Source organism: Babylonia areolata, chromosome 20 (assembly GCF_041734735.1).
Source record: "Babylonia areolata isolate BAREFJ2019XMU chromosome 20, ASM4173473v1, whole genome shotgun sequence".
NCBI lineage: Eukaryota > Metazoa > Mollusca > Gastropoda > Neogastropoda > Buccinidae > Babylonia > Babylonia areolata.
Window position 1 is genome coordinate 25,543,991 of NC_134895.1, and position 15,036 is coordinate 25,559,026.

The window sequence follows — 15,036 nt, forward strand, 5'->3', positions numbered from 1 at the left end:
TTAGACGTCATCTTAACATACGTGTTTCATGAGGTCAGATAATAAAATAAGATTTTAAAGTGGAACTTATCACAGTCTTGTGCTACTTGTCTCACACAGTCCACTTGAATTGATCACCTCTCTCTCTCTCTCTCTCTCTCTCTCTCTCTCTCTCAACCTATTTAGATAAAGATATATTTATTAAACTATATAAAGCATTGGTTACATCACAAGTGGAATGTGGTAATATTGTGTGGCACCCATACCTCAAGAGACAATCTATAGCAATAGAAAGGGTACAAAGAAGAGCAACTAAGTTATTAAAAGAATGCAAATCCATGAGCTATCAACAGAGACTTATATACTTAAATCTGCATTCATTAAAGGGTGGAAGGCTAAGAGGGGATTTGATAGAAACATACAAAATGTTAAATAGCTGGAACTGCGACGGACGAACCCGGGTGTGGCCGTGTATGGGGGAATCTAAATGAGCGGCGTGGGAGTAATGCCACTGAAACGGCGCAGGTGATGGGGCAGCAAAAAAAAAAAAAAAAAAAAAAAAAGTTAAATAGCTATAATGAAGTCAATGTGAATAATATTTTTAGAGTGTCAGAGTATGAGAGTTCAAGAAAGTCAGTGATGAAAATTTGTAAAGAGCACTGTAATACTGAAGAAAAATTCATTAGCTAATAGAATTGCACATATATATGGAATGCACTGCCTGTCGAAACTAAACTTGCACAAAATACTAATGTATTCAAAAATCTCCTTGACATGAATATCAATTTAACAGAAAAATTTATTGACTTTGACGAGTGATTTACAGTACATGTAAAACTAAAAGAAAACATATATGGATATGTATCCCACAAATAAAAGGAGACCAATATTGAAGGTGACATAAAAATAAAAAAAAGGCCGTGAGGCCTAGGCAGTTAAATGCCAGTCCTTACACTACTACTACTACTATTCTCTGAGTCTCTCCCCCCCCCCCCCACCCCCCTCTCTCTCTCTCTCTCTCTGTCTGTCATTCCTCTCTCGCTGTTTCTCATTCCAGGTAATGGCAACAATAAGACAATATTTAGATTAAAGATATATTTCTTAATACTGTATAAAGCATTAGTTAGATCACAAGTGGAATATGATAATATTGTGTGGCACCCATACCTCAAGAGACAATCTATAGCTATAGAAAGGGTACAAAGAAGAGCAACTAAAATATTAAAAGAATGCAAATCCATGAGCTATCAACAGAGACTTGTATACTTAAATCTGCATTCGAATGATTCATTAAAGGGAAGAAGACTAAGAGGGGATTTAATAGAAACATACAAAATGTTAAATTGCTATAATGAAGTCAATGTGAATAATGTTTTTAGAATGTCAGATTATGAGAATACAAGAAATTCAATGATTAAAATTTGTAAAGAGCACTGTAATATAAACCTAAGGAAAAATTCATTAGCTAATAGAATTGCACATGTATGGAATGCACTACCATTGGAAACGAAACTTGCACAAAATACTAATGTGTTCAAAAATCTCCTTGACATGAACATCAGTTTAAAAGAAAAATTTACTGACTTTGTTGAGTGATTTACAGAACATGTAAAAGAAAACATATGTATCCCACAAATAAAAGGAGACCAATATTGAAGGGGACATAAAAAAAAAAAGGCTGTGAGGCCCAGGCATTTAAATGCCAGTCCATACACTACAACTACTGCAGTACTAGTTTTCTGGAAAAAAAAAAAAAAGTGTATCAATTCCTGGGATGTTATGTTAGAAGTAGATTTCCATAGGGTTTGTTGCATAATTGTGTGGCAAAACAAAATATAATTAATTGATATTTGATAATTGATAAGAAGATCTTGACGTGTGTGTCTGTGTGTGTGCCTTGTAAACTTGATACATTTATTTGTGTATGTCTCTGTGTGTGTACTTCAGCTTAATATGTATTCACACACATACACACACACACACACACACACACACACACACACACACACACACACACACACACACACAACAAAAAAAACAAAAAACAAACAAACAAACAACTTAGATTTATAACCAATAAAAATGAAAATTTATTGACAATTATTTATAAATAATGATAGCACCTCAGTTTGAGAAGACACATCTGCACACCAACATTCAAAATCAAATTCATATGTGTGCCAGAGACACACATGCACAGACGCACACAAGTGTGTGTAGTTTCAAACGCACAGATGTCTTCTTTTATCAGAATCTGAAGCCTGGATATACTTTGATTCAAAGGTTCTGTGACTTGTCATTTCATCATCACTGTCACTATATTATAATATATATTAAGCCCCAGCTCATTTCCAGGAGGAAGTTAAGAGAGCATAATTTTGTGTTGGTATGATTGCAATTTCATAAATGTTAGAGATAATCTAACCTAAAATTATCAGTGTGTTTGTTCCTCTAAAGAACAAAGATTATAGTGTGAACTTTCGATTATTTTTTTTTCCATGCAGTAAGGCTAGACCCCTGAGAACACAAAAGACTTCAGAGGGAGTTCTACAGCCATCATTATGTCATTCATCAGACCTGGCCAAGGACGTAAGAAAAGAGCCTTTGTCAGGAAAAGGCCACAGTGGGATGTGAGTATTGTGCTGAACATTTCTAATTCTGTGTGATAATACACATTGTTATTGATATTGTTGATGTATCATTTTATATGATTTACATTCAATAGTTATGCTATACAGTTATTTTTAAGAAGGATCTTTTTTCTTTTTTTTTCTCTTTTTACAACTTTTTCTTATTCTATTATTAAAGTTTTTAGAACAGTGCAAAAGTCATGTAATGATAAAGCAGAATAATGAATGAGTGGCAGATTTAACAATATGTATTCAAATATATATGTGTGCTACTTTTTTTTCTTCTTCTTCTTTTATATATATATATATATATATTTTTTTTTTTTTTTTTTTTTTTTATACTGATCATACTCTCTCTGAGTCTCTCTGTCCCTCTCTCTCTCTTCCCACACCCCATACTTATGATCCCTTCCTCTGTCTCTCAATTCTTATTCAATTATGATATTGTACTGTAACAGGATTCTGTCAACGATCTGGATTCTTACAGAGCAACACCTGAAGAAATCGTAAGTGATTGTTTTGTTTGTTTTTCCCTGTTGTTTTCTGTTGAATATGCAGTGAATGAAAGTGAACAAATGCAGTCTATTTGTATGCTTCTTATGTTTCTATCTAGTTCAGTAGATGTTATATTTATATCATGTCAATTTCATATAAATCAGATGGCTGTATATATTTTGAAACCAAGGATGGTCAGTGTGAAGGGGGGTTATTTTGATTTCCCAAGATGCAGGTTTTATAAGTGCAGATCTAGAAATATTGTTGTTGAGGAAGGATTTATTAGCAAATGATAAGGACTTTGAAAATTTATGATTTTGCATGTTTCACTTATCCAAGTCCATATTTTACAATTTTGATTTATGGGAAAATGTAAGCTTTAATTATAATTTTTTTTCAAGAAGAAAAAAACTTTAAATTAAAGTTTATGTTGGTTTTCCTGGGGTCTTCCTTATTCAATGGAAAGTGCAGTCATGGCATGATTTTTTAAAACTGTGTTTGAAAAAAAAAACAAAAAAAAAAACCCTAGAAAATCAGGCTGAGAATGAACTTTGTATTCAACTGCATAAGGAATTTAACAGAATTTGTGATTGCGTAATGTTGCTGACGACCATGTTATGTTTAGGCTCAATGTTGATGCGCTTTATTGATTTTTATTATTTTTGTTCAGAGACAAAGAAGAGAGGCACACAAGTCAAAGAACCACATCACTGTCAAGCTTGAAAAAATGAGAAAAGGTCTGGGTTGTTAAGTTCTCTCTCTCTCTCTCTCTCTCTCTCTCTCTCTCTCTCTCTCTCTCTCTGAGTCTCTCTCTCTCTCTCTCTCTCTCTCTCTCTCTCTCTCTCTCTCTTTCTGAGTGTGTGTGTGTCTCTCTCTGTCTCTCTTTCTGTCTCTCTCTGCGCCTGTTTGCTGGCTGACTGTCTCCCTATACAGGTCTCTCTTTGTTGTTTGTATGTGATTTATTTTATTCAATAGCTCTTTCTCACTGTCTGTTCAACACAAAATATATGTCACATACATGTGTATTGCGTTACATTGTGTGTATGGAGAAGAGGCAGGAGGGGGTGTTAATGAAACCATTATGGTCTAAATTGATGTTAGAAAACACATTAATTACATTTATTGTTTGCATGTACACATGATTATTTAACTCCAAAAACGGAGTATAGCTTCATATATGGTGAGGTTAGAACAGTCATGCATGTAAAAGCCCACTTGTATGTATATATATGACTCATGATGAGTGAACATGGGAGTCACAGCCCATGAACAATGAAGAAGAAGACATAATTATCATATGCAGACATTATAGATGTGCATATGTAAGCTTGCATGCACACACACAAATTATATTTAGCAGGCTTTGTTGATGCTTTTACTGATAATTGTGGTCATTGTTTTTCTTGACACATTCTAACCTTAGTTTACAGACAATAAATACATGCAAAAATGCAGCTGTAAGAAATCAACATTATACATGCATACACAGATACTGAGCTTTCTGCTTATCGCCACACTCATGTTTTCAGGACAAAGCTGGTAACAACTTTGGCACAGATCTAAGCACTCACACACACACACTTACTTTCACATGTACTTCAGAGGGAATGGGTTTTTTTTTAGATTTGTTACTCACTCGTTAACCATTGCTGTATGTTTTGTAATGCAGACAACTATTACCTTTTTTTATTGTTTAGATGAGACTTTTCAGACCATTTTGTTTCTTCATCTTTTTCTTCTTTTTGTGTTACATATTGAGCCCAGAGGTGCATTTGGACCCCTTACAGTTGGCTAGGCTGTGAACTGCACAGTTTGAATGTAGTTTGCTTATAAATACAGTAAATCATCCAATATGAACTAGTGTACTGAAGTTTGGAGAGGTTTTTTTTTTTTATTGTTCATTGATTTTTTTTTTGATTTTTTTTTAAACACTTTTCAGAGAAACAAAAGCAGCGGGCAGGGCTGAGCAATGTGGAAGCTCGTCAGGTGGCCATAATGAAAGAGGTGCTGCATGACCAGCAACAGGTGTGTACAGCCATCAGTGTGGACCGTGCTCATTTCTCACCTTGCTGTGTCTTGACCAGCAACAGGTGTGTACAGCCATCACTGGCATCAGTATGGACAGTAGTCATTTCTCACCTTGCTGTGTCTTGACCAGCAACAGGTGTGTACAGCCATCAGTGTAAACAATGTTAATTTTTCACCTTGCTGTGTCTTGATCAGCAACAGGTGTGTACAGCCGTCAGTGTTGACAGTGCTCATTTCTCACCTTGCTGTGTCTTGACCACCAACAGGTGTGTACTGTCATCAGTGTGGACAGTGCTCATTTCGCACTTTCATGCGTCTTGACCAACAACAGGTGTGTACAGCCATCAGTGTAAACAATGTTAATTTCTCACCTTGCTGTGTCTTGACCACCAACAGGTGTGTACAGCCATCAGTGTGGACAGTGCTCATTTAGCACCTTCATGCGTCTTGACCACCAACAGGTGTGTACAGCCGTCAGTGTGGACAGTGCTCATTTAGCACCTTCATGTGTCTTGACCACCAACAGGTGTGTACAGCCGTCAGTGTGGACAGTGCTCATTTAGCACCTTTATGTGTCTGTAGGAAAGACACAGAAACTGAAAGCAGCTGTCTTTCAGAGTCCGCAGGATTTGTAATAGTTATAGAACTGATGGATATCTTGATTCTTTTTTAAGCATACATGTGAAATCTGAACTTACACTTTTGTAATATATATATATATATATATATATATATATATATATATATATATACATATATATATATATAGAGAGAGAGAGAGATTTGTGTGTGTGTGGCTTGTGTGTGTCTGGATCTGAAATTATCAGTGGAAGCTTATTTTTTGATAAATGCTGTTTCCCATCTTTGGTTAGGTGTTTAGGATGAACAGCATGTCTGGCTGTAAAATAATGGGAAGAGAAAGAAACCTTTAATCCATTTGTTGTTGTTCCTGTTTTCCTACAAGCGTTATGTGGAACATTTTAAAATTCAGCAGTCTCTGCTTGTTGTGTTTCAGCTGGATAATGTTCTGACCAAGACAGATCACATGCTGGCTGTTGTGAAAGACCTCTTTGGTGATGATTCGAAGGTGATCTTCTTAAAAGCAGTCAAAATGAGTGGCAGTGTGGTTTTTGGGAGGGGGAATGGGGAGGATGAATGCAGTAAACAATGTGTTCTGAATGTTATCTGCTTATAAAAGCCTGCCAAAAATCTATACCATATGCTCCCTGGTGTTCTATTGACTTTGTTTGTGTCAGTATAACTGTATGGTGTATTTGTATGTGTATGGCATGTGTGTGTGAGAGTATTTGTGTGTGTGTGTGTGTGTGTTTAAGTGTTTGGAGATACGCATTTCAGTTATGAAACAAAAGCTTTGATTATCTTAGCCTAATCTCACAGTCCTATAGGTACTTTTACAATACAGTTACACAGAATATTGTTATAACTAAAATGAAAATGAGGGGTAAAAGTAGTATGCACACTTTGATGTCAGCATTATGTTGGTATATTACTATATATGTGGAGGTTAGGGGGTGCATGGGAGGGGTAGTACCTCTAGAGGGGGGGCTTGTCTCACTCTTCTGGGAGTGGTTCGACCTCTGTTGGTCCCCACCGGCACCCAGCTCTCACTTACGGGTCCTAGAAGCTACTAGCATGCGGCAGTGCCCAACCCCTGGCCAACGGCTTTGACAGGCTGGCTAAACTAGGTGAGGGTAGCCGACGGGTCTCAAACCCTAGGTGAATTAGGGCTTGTCTACCCAAACATGTGAAGACTGGATCCAGCGGACTCTGCGGAAGAAACCTTCATGGTTCAACAGAGAGGAAGGTGGTTGCAGCAGAGCACTGTGGAGTGCTGAGGGCAGGATGAGGCACATAGGACATCCTGGTCATCCACTGCATCCGTTTCCATCTCCAGTCGTCTTGATCTCGTCTTGCCACTGGATACAGACGTTCTGGGACAAGAGAGTGAGGTCGATGGTGCACAACTCCTCCTCACTATAAACAAAGTCATTGCGCAAGTCATCAGTCATCCTTCATCCCATACCATCATTTTCCCCAAGCCCTGTGGCGACAGGCGAGCGACGAAGCGACAGGTGTGGATACACTGGCAGTCGTAGCCACGGACCTGCACACAGGCGGCTCAGGCCATAGGGTCGTTTTTAACCGACTGGAGCAGCGGTGGAGATTGGCAGCCCCCTGAGCAACTGATCAGCCCTCTTCAGGACAGCACTGCTCACCTCCATGGCATGAGGAAGGGGCTAGAAAAGGTGCCCTAAACATTGCCTGCTCCACACCACCCTAGTCAGCATACTGCGGCTGATGGGGACCCTACTCAAGCGGTCGACACACAAAGGAAAGAAAGAAGAAAACAAGGAGCACCCCATTGACCATTGCCACATGGAACGTGCGTACGCTTCTGGACAGAGGCGACTCGGACAGACCACAGAGACACACAGCACTCATTGCGAGTGAACTAGCCAGGTACAACATCGACATCGCTGCCTTAAGTGAGACCAGACTGGCAGAAGAAGGCGAACTCTGTGAGCGAGGCGCAGGCTACACCTTCTTTTGGAGTGGTCGCGGACCTGAAGAGAGACATGAGGCTGGAGTTGGCTTTGCAGTGAAGACAACCCTTGTTGGCAAGCTGGCTGGCCCCCCGAAAGGAGTGAACGATTGCCTGATGACGATGAAACTCCCTTTATACAATGGGAAGAAGTTTACCACCATTGTCAGCGCCTACGCACCCACCATGACCAACCCGGATGAGATCAAGGACAAGTTCTATGAGGACCTGAACGCTGTCATCACCACTGTTCCCAACGCAGACAAGTTCATCATTCTTGGTGACTTTAACGTGAGAGTTGGCTGTGACAGCACCTCCTGGGAAGGCGTGATTGGGAAGCATGGGGTTGGCAACTGTAACAGCAATGGTCAGCTACTTCTCCAGACATGTGCCGAGCACGACCTTCTTATCACAAACACTGTCTTCTGCCTCCCTACCCGTAACAGGACGTCATAGATGCATCCTCGCTCTGGGCATTAGCATCTCATCGACTTTGTCATCGTCAGGAAGAGGGACAGGCAGGATGTACGAGTCACGAGGGTCATGTGCGGCGCTGAGTGCTGGACAGACCACTGCCTTATCGTCTCCAAACTCAACCTCCACATCCAGCCCAAGAGACGGCCTCAGGGCATGAAAGCACCCAAATGCCTGAATGATAACAAGCTGGAGCTAGACAACATCAAGCAGAGCTTTGCTGACACCCTGGAGGAATGCCTTGAGTCCACCGTGCTGGACATCCAGAATGTGGAAGCAGTATGGGGCGCACTGCATGAGACAGTGTACAACACTGCCATGGAGTGCCTGGGGCCTTCTGCCAGGAAGCACAAAGACTGGTTTGATGAGAACTGCACTGAGATCAAGCAGCTGCTGGAAGACTGAATGTCAAGCCTACAGAGCCCACATTGAAGATCCCAAGTCACAGTCAAAGAAAGACATACTGAAGAGCGCACGCAGCACCATCTAGCTGAAGCTGCGGCAGATGCAGGATTCCTGGTTGAGCAACAAAGCTGATGAGATCCAGGGCTTTGCAGACAGGAACGACATGAAGAACTTCTATAATGGCCTGAAAGAAGTCTATGGTCCCACCACCTCCGGATCTGCTCCACTCCTCAGTGCTGATGGTTCTACCCTAATCACTGACAAGGACGGGATCCTTGAGAGATGGGTTGAACACTTTGACAGCGTACTGAACCGCCCTTCCACCATCAGTGATGAAGCCATCGACTGACTCCCCCAGGTGCCAGTCAGTGAGTCGTTGGATGCCATTCCAACTTTGGAGGAGACCCAGAAAGCTATCTGTCTGCTATCCAATAGCAAAGCCCCTGGTTCAGACTCCATTCCAGCTGAGGTCTACAAAGAAGGTGGTATGGCGCTGACTGAGAAGCTTCATCAGCTATTCCAGCTCATCTGGCAGCATGAGGCAGTTCCACAGGACTTCAAAGACGCTTCCATCATACACCTGTACAAGCGCAAAGGAAATCGTCAGGCCTGTGACAACCATCATGGAATATCCCTGCTGTCCGTCACAGGCAAGACTCTGGCCAGAGTGCTACTCAACCGTCTCATAGCGCACCTTGAGCAAGGTCTCCTACCAGAGAGCCAGTGTGTCTTCCGGAAAGAATGCGGGACTGTCAACATGGTGTTTGCTGCCAGGCAGCTCCAGGAGAAGTGTCAGGAACAGAACGCCAACCTTTACTCCACCTATGTCGATCTGACCAAGGCCTTCAATACTGTTAGCAGAGATGGCCTTTGGAGAATCATGGCGAAGTACGGATGTCCCAGAAAGTTCATCACTATCATACGGCAACTACACGATGGGATGCTGGCCCGAGTCCAAGACAACGGAGAGACTTCAGAACCATTCCCTGTCTCCAACGGAGTCAAGCAAGGGTGTGTTCTTGCCCCCACCCTGTTCAGTCTCCTGTTTTCAGCCATGCTGACAGATACCTTCAGAGACGCTGAGGTAGGCATTGGCATCAGGTACCGCACAAATGGCTCACTCTTCAACCTCAGGAGGCTTCAAGCAAAAACCAAGGTGAGGACAGACACCGTCAACGACTTCCTGTTTGCTGATGACTGCGCTCTCAATGCTGCCTCCGAAGCTGACATGCAACACAGCGTCAACAAGTTCTCTGCTGCCTGTGACAACTTTGGCCTCACAATCAGCACAAAGAAGACTGAGGTGATGCACCAGCCAGCTCCAGGAAAGCCTTACGTTACGTTAAACGAAAAATCTTCATCAACGGGCAACGACTGAACGCGGTGGACAAGTTCACATACCTGGGCAGTACACTCTCTTGCACAGTTGTCATTGACGATGAGGTGAATGCCAGACTCACCAAAGCCAGCGCTACCTCGGCAGACTCCATAAGAACGTTTGGAACAGGAGAGGCATCACCCTGGAGACGAAGCTCAAAGTATACAAGGCCATAGTTCTCACCACACTGCTCCATGGATGTGAATCATGGACGGTCTACAAACACCACGCCAAAAAGCTGAACCACTTCCACACCACCAGCCTCAGAAAACTTCTCGGCATAAAGTGGCAAGAGAAGATCCCTGACACAGAGGTGCTCACTCATGCAAACTTGCCCAGCATCTACACCATCTTGATGCAGGCCCAGCTGCGCTGGGCAGGCCATTTAGTTCGCATGCCATACCACCGGCTCCCCAAGAAACTGCTGTACGGCGAACTCCAACATGGCAAGCGCTCCCATGGAGGCCAAAAGAAGCGCTTCAAAGACAGTCTGAAAGCTTCTCTGAAGGCCTTCAACATCAGCCATGACACATGGGAGCTGAATGCAATGGACAGACCAAAGTGGCATTCAGCTGTTCACAAAGGCGCCAAATCCTGTGAGGCCAACAGAATCGCTGCAGCAGTGCAACGCAGACAGGCCAGGAAAAGCAGTGCCAGCAAGTCCCCAACAGCCGCCACCATCCCCTGTCCACACGCGGATTGGCCTGACCAGTCATCTGCGCACCCACAGAGCCCAACCCACCCACCCCCAGGATGACTAGATGGTCCTCGTCGATCCCGACAGATGAACCACACTATATATGTAGATGTTGCATTTTGACATTGGACATTGATGTTTTTTTTATGTACTATACATGCCTTAAGTTATAACAGTGAAATATGTTGGGGGTTTTCTTTTCCATCAAAACATGTCCTGGAATATACTAAACTGTGTCAGACTATCTTTATACATGATATTTAAGAGAGTGCTAGTCAGGGATACACAGGTGAGGTAACCTACTTTGGGAGGTTATCGACCGTAGCTACTTTTGTTTTCTCCGCATAGGCGGGTAGTAGTTTGCACAGGACAGGAATCAGACCCCTGCCGGAGTCTGCACTAGTGGGTCATGGTAAGTATGTTTTTTAAACGTAATTTTAGGAAGAACATTTCCTTTTAAAGCAGAAAGCTGATTACTGAACATGGATACTGTCTCCTCTGTGCAGAAATTCACAGGGCATCCAAATGTGACGCTTATGCCAGGTAGTGGGCAAAGGTAAGAGGCCTGTCTCTGTAGCTTTGTTGTATTATAGTTCAGTGGTGCCAACAGTCCGAATTTCATTATATTTTTGCTACAACAGGTTGCAGTTTATTACAGTGTTCACCAAGGTCAAAACTGTTTCGACAAGTTCATTTTGGGTTAGCTAAGGTCACCCACCTTGCTTCTTCTTGTAAACTGCTTGGTAGTTTTGGGATGACGAACTCAGCATGACTTAGAGTGGTAAGTTACACTACTAGTCTTAGGTGATGAAACTGATTGAGTACACTTTCCAGCTGATTTGTTTGACCAATCAGGAAATGACATGACTTTTTTCTCAGGTCACTTTTCTTTCTTTTGCGTTCGACAGCTGCGCAGTCAGGGTCGAAGTCCGAGGGATGCCACAAACTCGGACGTCCGGCGAAGATCAGCTACCGTCCCCCAGAGCTTAGTGTTGAGGTCAGCACCCCCAGGCCAGGACTGCTGCCGCATCTTCTCATACAGTGGGCAGTCTCAGAGAATATGGGATGGGGTCTGGTCAGCCTGGCTGCAATCACATAGGGATGTGGCTGCCACTCCAATCCTCTTCAGGTGTGCTTGGAGGCCGCAGTGTCCTGTGCGTAGGCGATAGATGGTAGTCTGGTGTCTCCTCTCCAGTGTCCTGATGGGATCATGGTGTGCCTGGTAGTCTCCATTCAGGGTGACCCAGCCTCTTCGGAATTTGCTGCGGAGGAGAGTTTTTGCTTTCTCATACGTGGCAGGAACGGTTGGCTGTGTGAGCTGGTTTCCTTCCTTAGCAAAGTGGTCTGCACGCTTGTTGCCTGGGAGGCCTACATGTGCAGGCACCCACTGGAGGGTCATTGGGGCTGTTTGGGTAAGGGTTACGAGGGAGGCCTTAAGGGACTGGATCAGTGGACCAGGATCAGGGGAGTCAAGGGCCTGGAGTGTGGACATGGAGTCAGTGAAGATGGAGATGCTGCCAAGGGGCTTTCCACAGGAGAGGAATTCTGCTCTGAAATTGGAACAGAGCTTTCCTCCAGGGAGTGCAATGCTGCTGTGCTCTCCATCGGGAAATCTGATGTAGACACCACTGCCTCCGTTGTGAGTGGCTTCCTCCGCTGATCCGTCCGTGTATACATGGGTCCAGGAGCTGGCTGGGTAGGACTCCTCTATCATGGCCAGAGTCAGGATCTTGAGAGTAGCTGGTTGCTGGTCTTTGGTGGTGATGCCAGGAACTCTGAGGCTGATGGTGGCCTCTATCTCTTGGTCAAGCCTCCAGTCAGGCAAGGCAAGGTCAGTGCAAGACTCCCCTTTTGCCGCCAGAACATCGCTGTGCTGTGCTCTGAGTGCTTTATACTGGTGGTTGAGGCTCTGACGTTTGAGACGGTTCTTGGTGGGCTGCTCCAGTCTGTGGTGTAGGTGGTGTGAGGGCAGTCTTCTGAGCTTCTCTCCCTGCATCAGGACTTTCAGGTCGCGTCTTCTCTCCAGGGGCTCAACGTTAGCAGTTTTCTCCATGTCATGGATCAGCGTGGACCTCATGGCTCCAAGTATGAGGCATAGTCCCATATTTTGGACTTTGTCGAGCCGGCTCTTGTTGGTCTTGGAGGCTGTTCCCCACGAGGTTGAGGCGTACTCCATGGTGGGTCTGACCGCTCCCATGTAAACCCTGGCGAGAAGCCTGCTGTCTGCTCCCCAAGTCGTCCTGGCCAGCTTCTTCAGCAGGGCTAGCTTGCGGATGCCTCTCCTCTCCATCTCCTCAATCTGGGGCCTCCAGGTCAGGCGGGTGTCCAACTTGACGCCAAGGAATGTTGGTATATCCATCTGGGGCAAGATCTGTCCCTGGAGCTTCAGCTTGACTTGCTCGTTGGCGGTGGAGAGAGAGAAGAGTGTTGCGTTGGTTTTTGTGGTGTTGAGCTCAAGACCCCAGTCTTCTGTCCATGTGGCGATATTGCTGACGACTTCCTGAAGCCAGTAGGAGGCCATGCTGGTGTGTTCAGCGGATGTCCATACTGCCAGGTCGTCTGCGTGCAGACTGTTGGAGACGTGCTTCGTGATGCTGTCTCTGATGTCGTTGATATACAACAGAAACAATGTTGGGGAAAGCACTCCTCCCTGGGGGACACCCGCCTCACGTAGCTTGACCTTTCTGCTGTGGAAGCCATCTAGTTTGACCCTTGCGGTCATGCTGAAGAGGTAGTGTTGGATCCACATGTACATCTTGCTACGTACGCCAGCTTGGAGAAGTGTCAGGATGAGGCCATCCTTCCACACTTTGTCAAACGCTCTCGACAGGTCAAAAAACACGGCCAGTGTCTTCTTCTTCTCCTGAAAAGAGTTTTCGATGTCCTGGACAAGGAGGGCTAGTTGATCTTCTGTGTTGCGGAATTTTCTGTAGCCGGTCTGGGTAGGTGAAAGGATGTTCTGTGTTTCCAGGAGGAAGGTGAGGCAGCGGTTGACCATCCTTTCCAGCAGCTTGCCGACACAGCTCAGAAGGCTCATTGGTCTGTAGCTGTGGGGGTCCTTCTTGTTTTTTCCCTTCTTTGGGATCGGGATGATCTCTGCCTCTTTCCAGATGGAAGGCACAACTCCTGCTGTCCAGCTGTAGTTGAAGATCTAAAGCAGCACTGTTCTGGATGCTGGTCCCAGGTGCTTCAGCATGTCGACAGTGACACCATCAGGCCCCGGAGCTTTCTTGGGCTTCAGCTTGCGAATGCCTTGTTTCAGCTTCTTCATGGTTAATGGTTCGCTCGTACAGCTGTCATCGGTGCCATGTGGGTCTGTTGTCATAAGTTTTGTGGTTTCCTTTCGTACCTGCTTGATGCGCTGTCTGGACATGTGGATTGTACTCTCCTCTCGGTACAGTTCCGCAAAGGTGTTGGCTGCGGCCTTTTCTGTTTTCAGCTGGTTGTCCTGCTCGATGACGGTTTTGCCTCTGCTGGGGTTGTCATCATTCAGTTTCTTTGTCAGCTTCCAGTGCCCCTGCATGTCTGTCTCCATGTTCAGGGAGGATGTCTTGTCTTGCCAACTCTTGCGTGTTGCTTGCAGCTTTTCCTTTATGAACGCAGCTTTCGCTCTGTTGTGTGTCTCTACATTTTCGTCAGTGGGGGAGCTCTCCATCGTGTCCCTGGCTTCACTGAGGGTCTTGTGCAGGGTGTCGAGCTCAGGTGTCCAGAAGGGATGGTAGTTCCTGTGTTTGCCTCGTGGAATAGCTGCCTGCACCGCGTCTAATACTGCCTTATTAAAATTCTTGGCATTTTCATTGTCTTGGTGTGACAGTGTCAGCGCAGAAATCCTCTTGTCTGCCTCGTGCTTGAAAAGGTCCCAGTTTGCCTTCTTGTAATTCCAGCTTGCTGGGAGCCTGGTGGGATGGGTTTCAAAATGTCTCTGTACTGTAATGATCACTGGCCTGTGGTCGCTGCCTCCAAGCTGGGGCAACACCTCCCTTTGGGCAATGCTATGGATGTCGTCCGTCACGAAGGCCAGGTCAGGAGTGCTTGTGGTCCTCCATGCTCATGAGTAGCACATTGGTGGATCTTTTGGACTGTTGATGAGGATCAGCTGGTTACTGATTGCCCAGTTTTCCACATCTCCCTTCTTGTTAAGATCTTGGTAGCCCCAGCTAGGTGAGTGGCTGTTAAAGTCTCCTGTGATGATCCAGCTGTGAGAGTCAACAAGGATGGAGTCGAGCTGTATTTGGTTTGTAGGTGAGTAGACATTGAGGACTGTCACTGACATGCCTGGCAACGCCAACTTGACTCCCAGGAATTCTGTGTCGAGATCAGCTTGACCAGAACTCTGGGTCTCTGCCGCTGGGATGTTGTTTCATACCAGGGTGATGAGGCCTCCCTT

General features: G+C 44.7%; 1 protein-coding gene across 2 annotated transcripts in view; it reads left to right on the forward strand.

Annotated features, from left to right (window-relative positions):
- The window catches only part of LOC143295334 (spindle and centriole-associated protein 1-like), a 42,541-nt gene that overhangs the window by 281 nt on the left and 27,224 nt on the right, over positions 1-15,036 (forward strand). For both annotated transcript variants that reach the window (XM_076606974.1, XM_076606975.1), the window contains exons 2-7: positions 2,484-2,609; positions 3,068-3,115; positions 3,775-3,841; positions 5,044-5,129; positions 6,148-6,219; positions 11,156-11,205. In XM_076606974.1, the coding sequence (XP_076463089.1) occupies positions 2,541-2,609; positions 3,068-3,115; positions 3,775-3,841; positions 5,044-5,129; positions 6,148-6,219; positions 11,156-11,205 (392 nt within the window). In that variant the 5' untranslated portion in view covers positions 2,484-2,540. The remainder of the gene's footprint in view (positions 1-2,483; positions 2,610-3,067; positions 3,116-3,774; positions 3,842-5,043; positions 5,130-6,147; positions 6,220-11,155; positions 11,206-15,036) is intronic.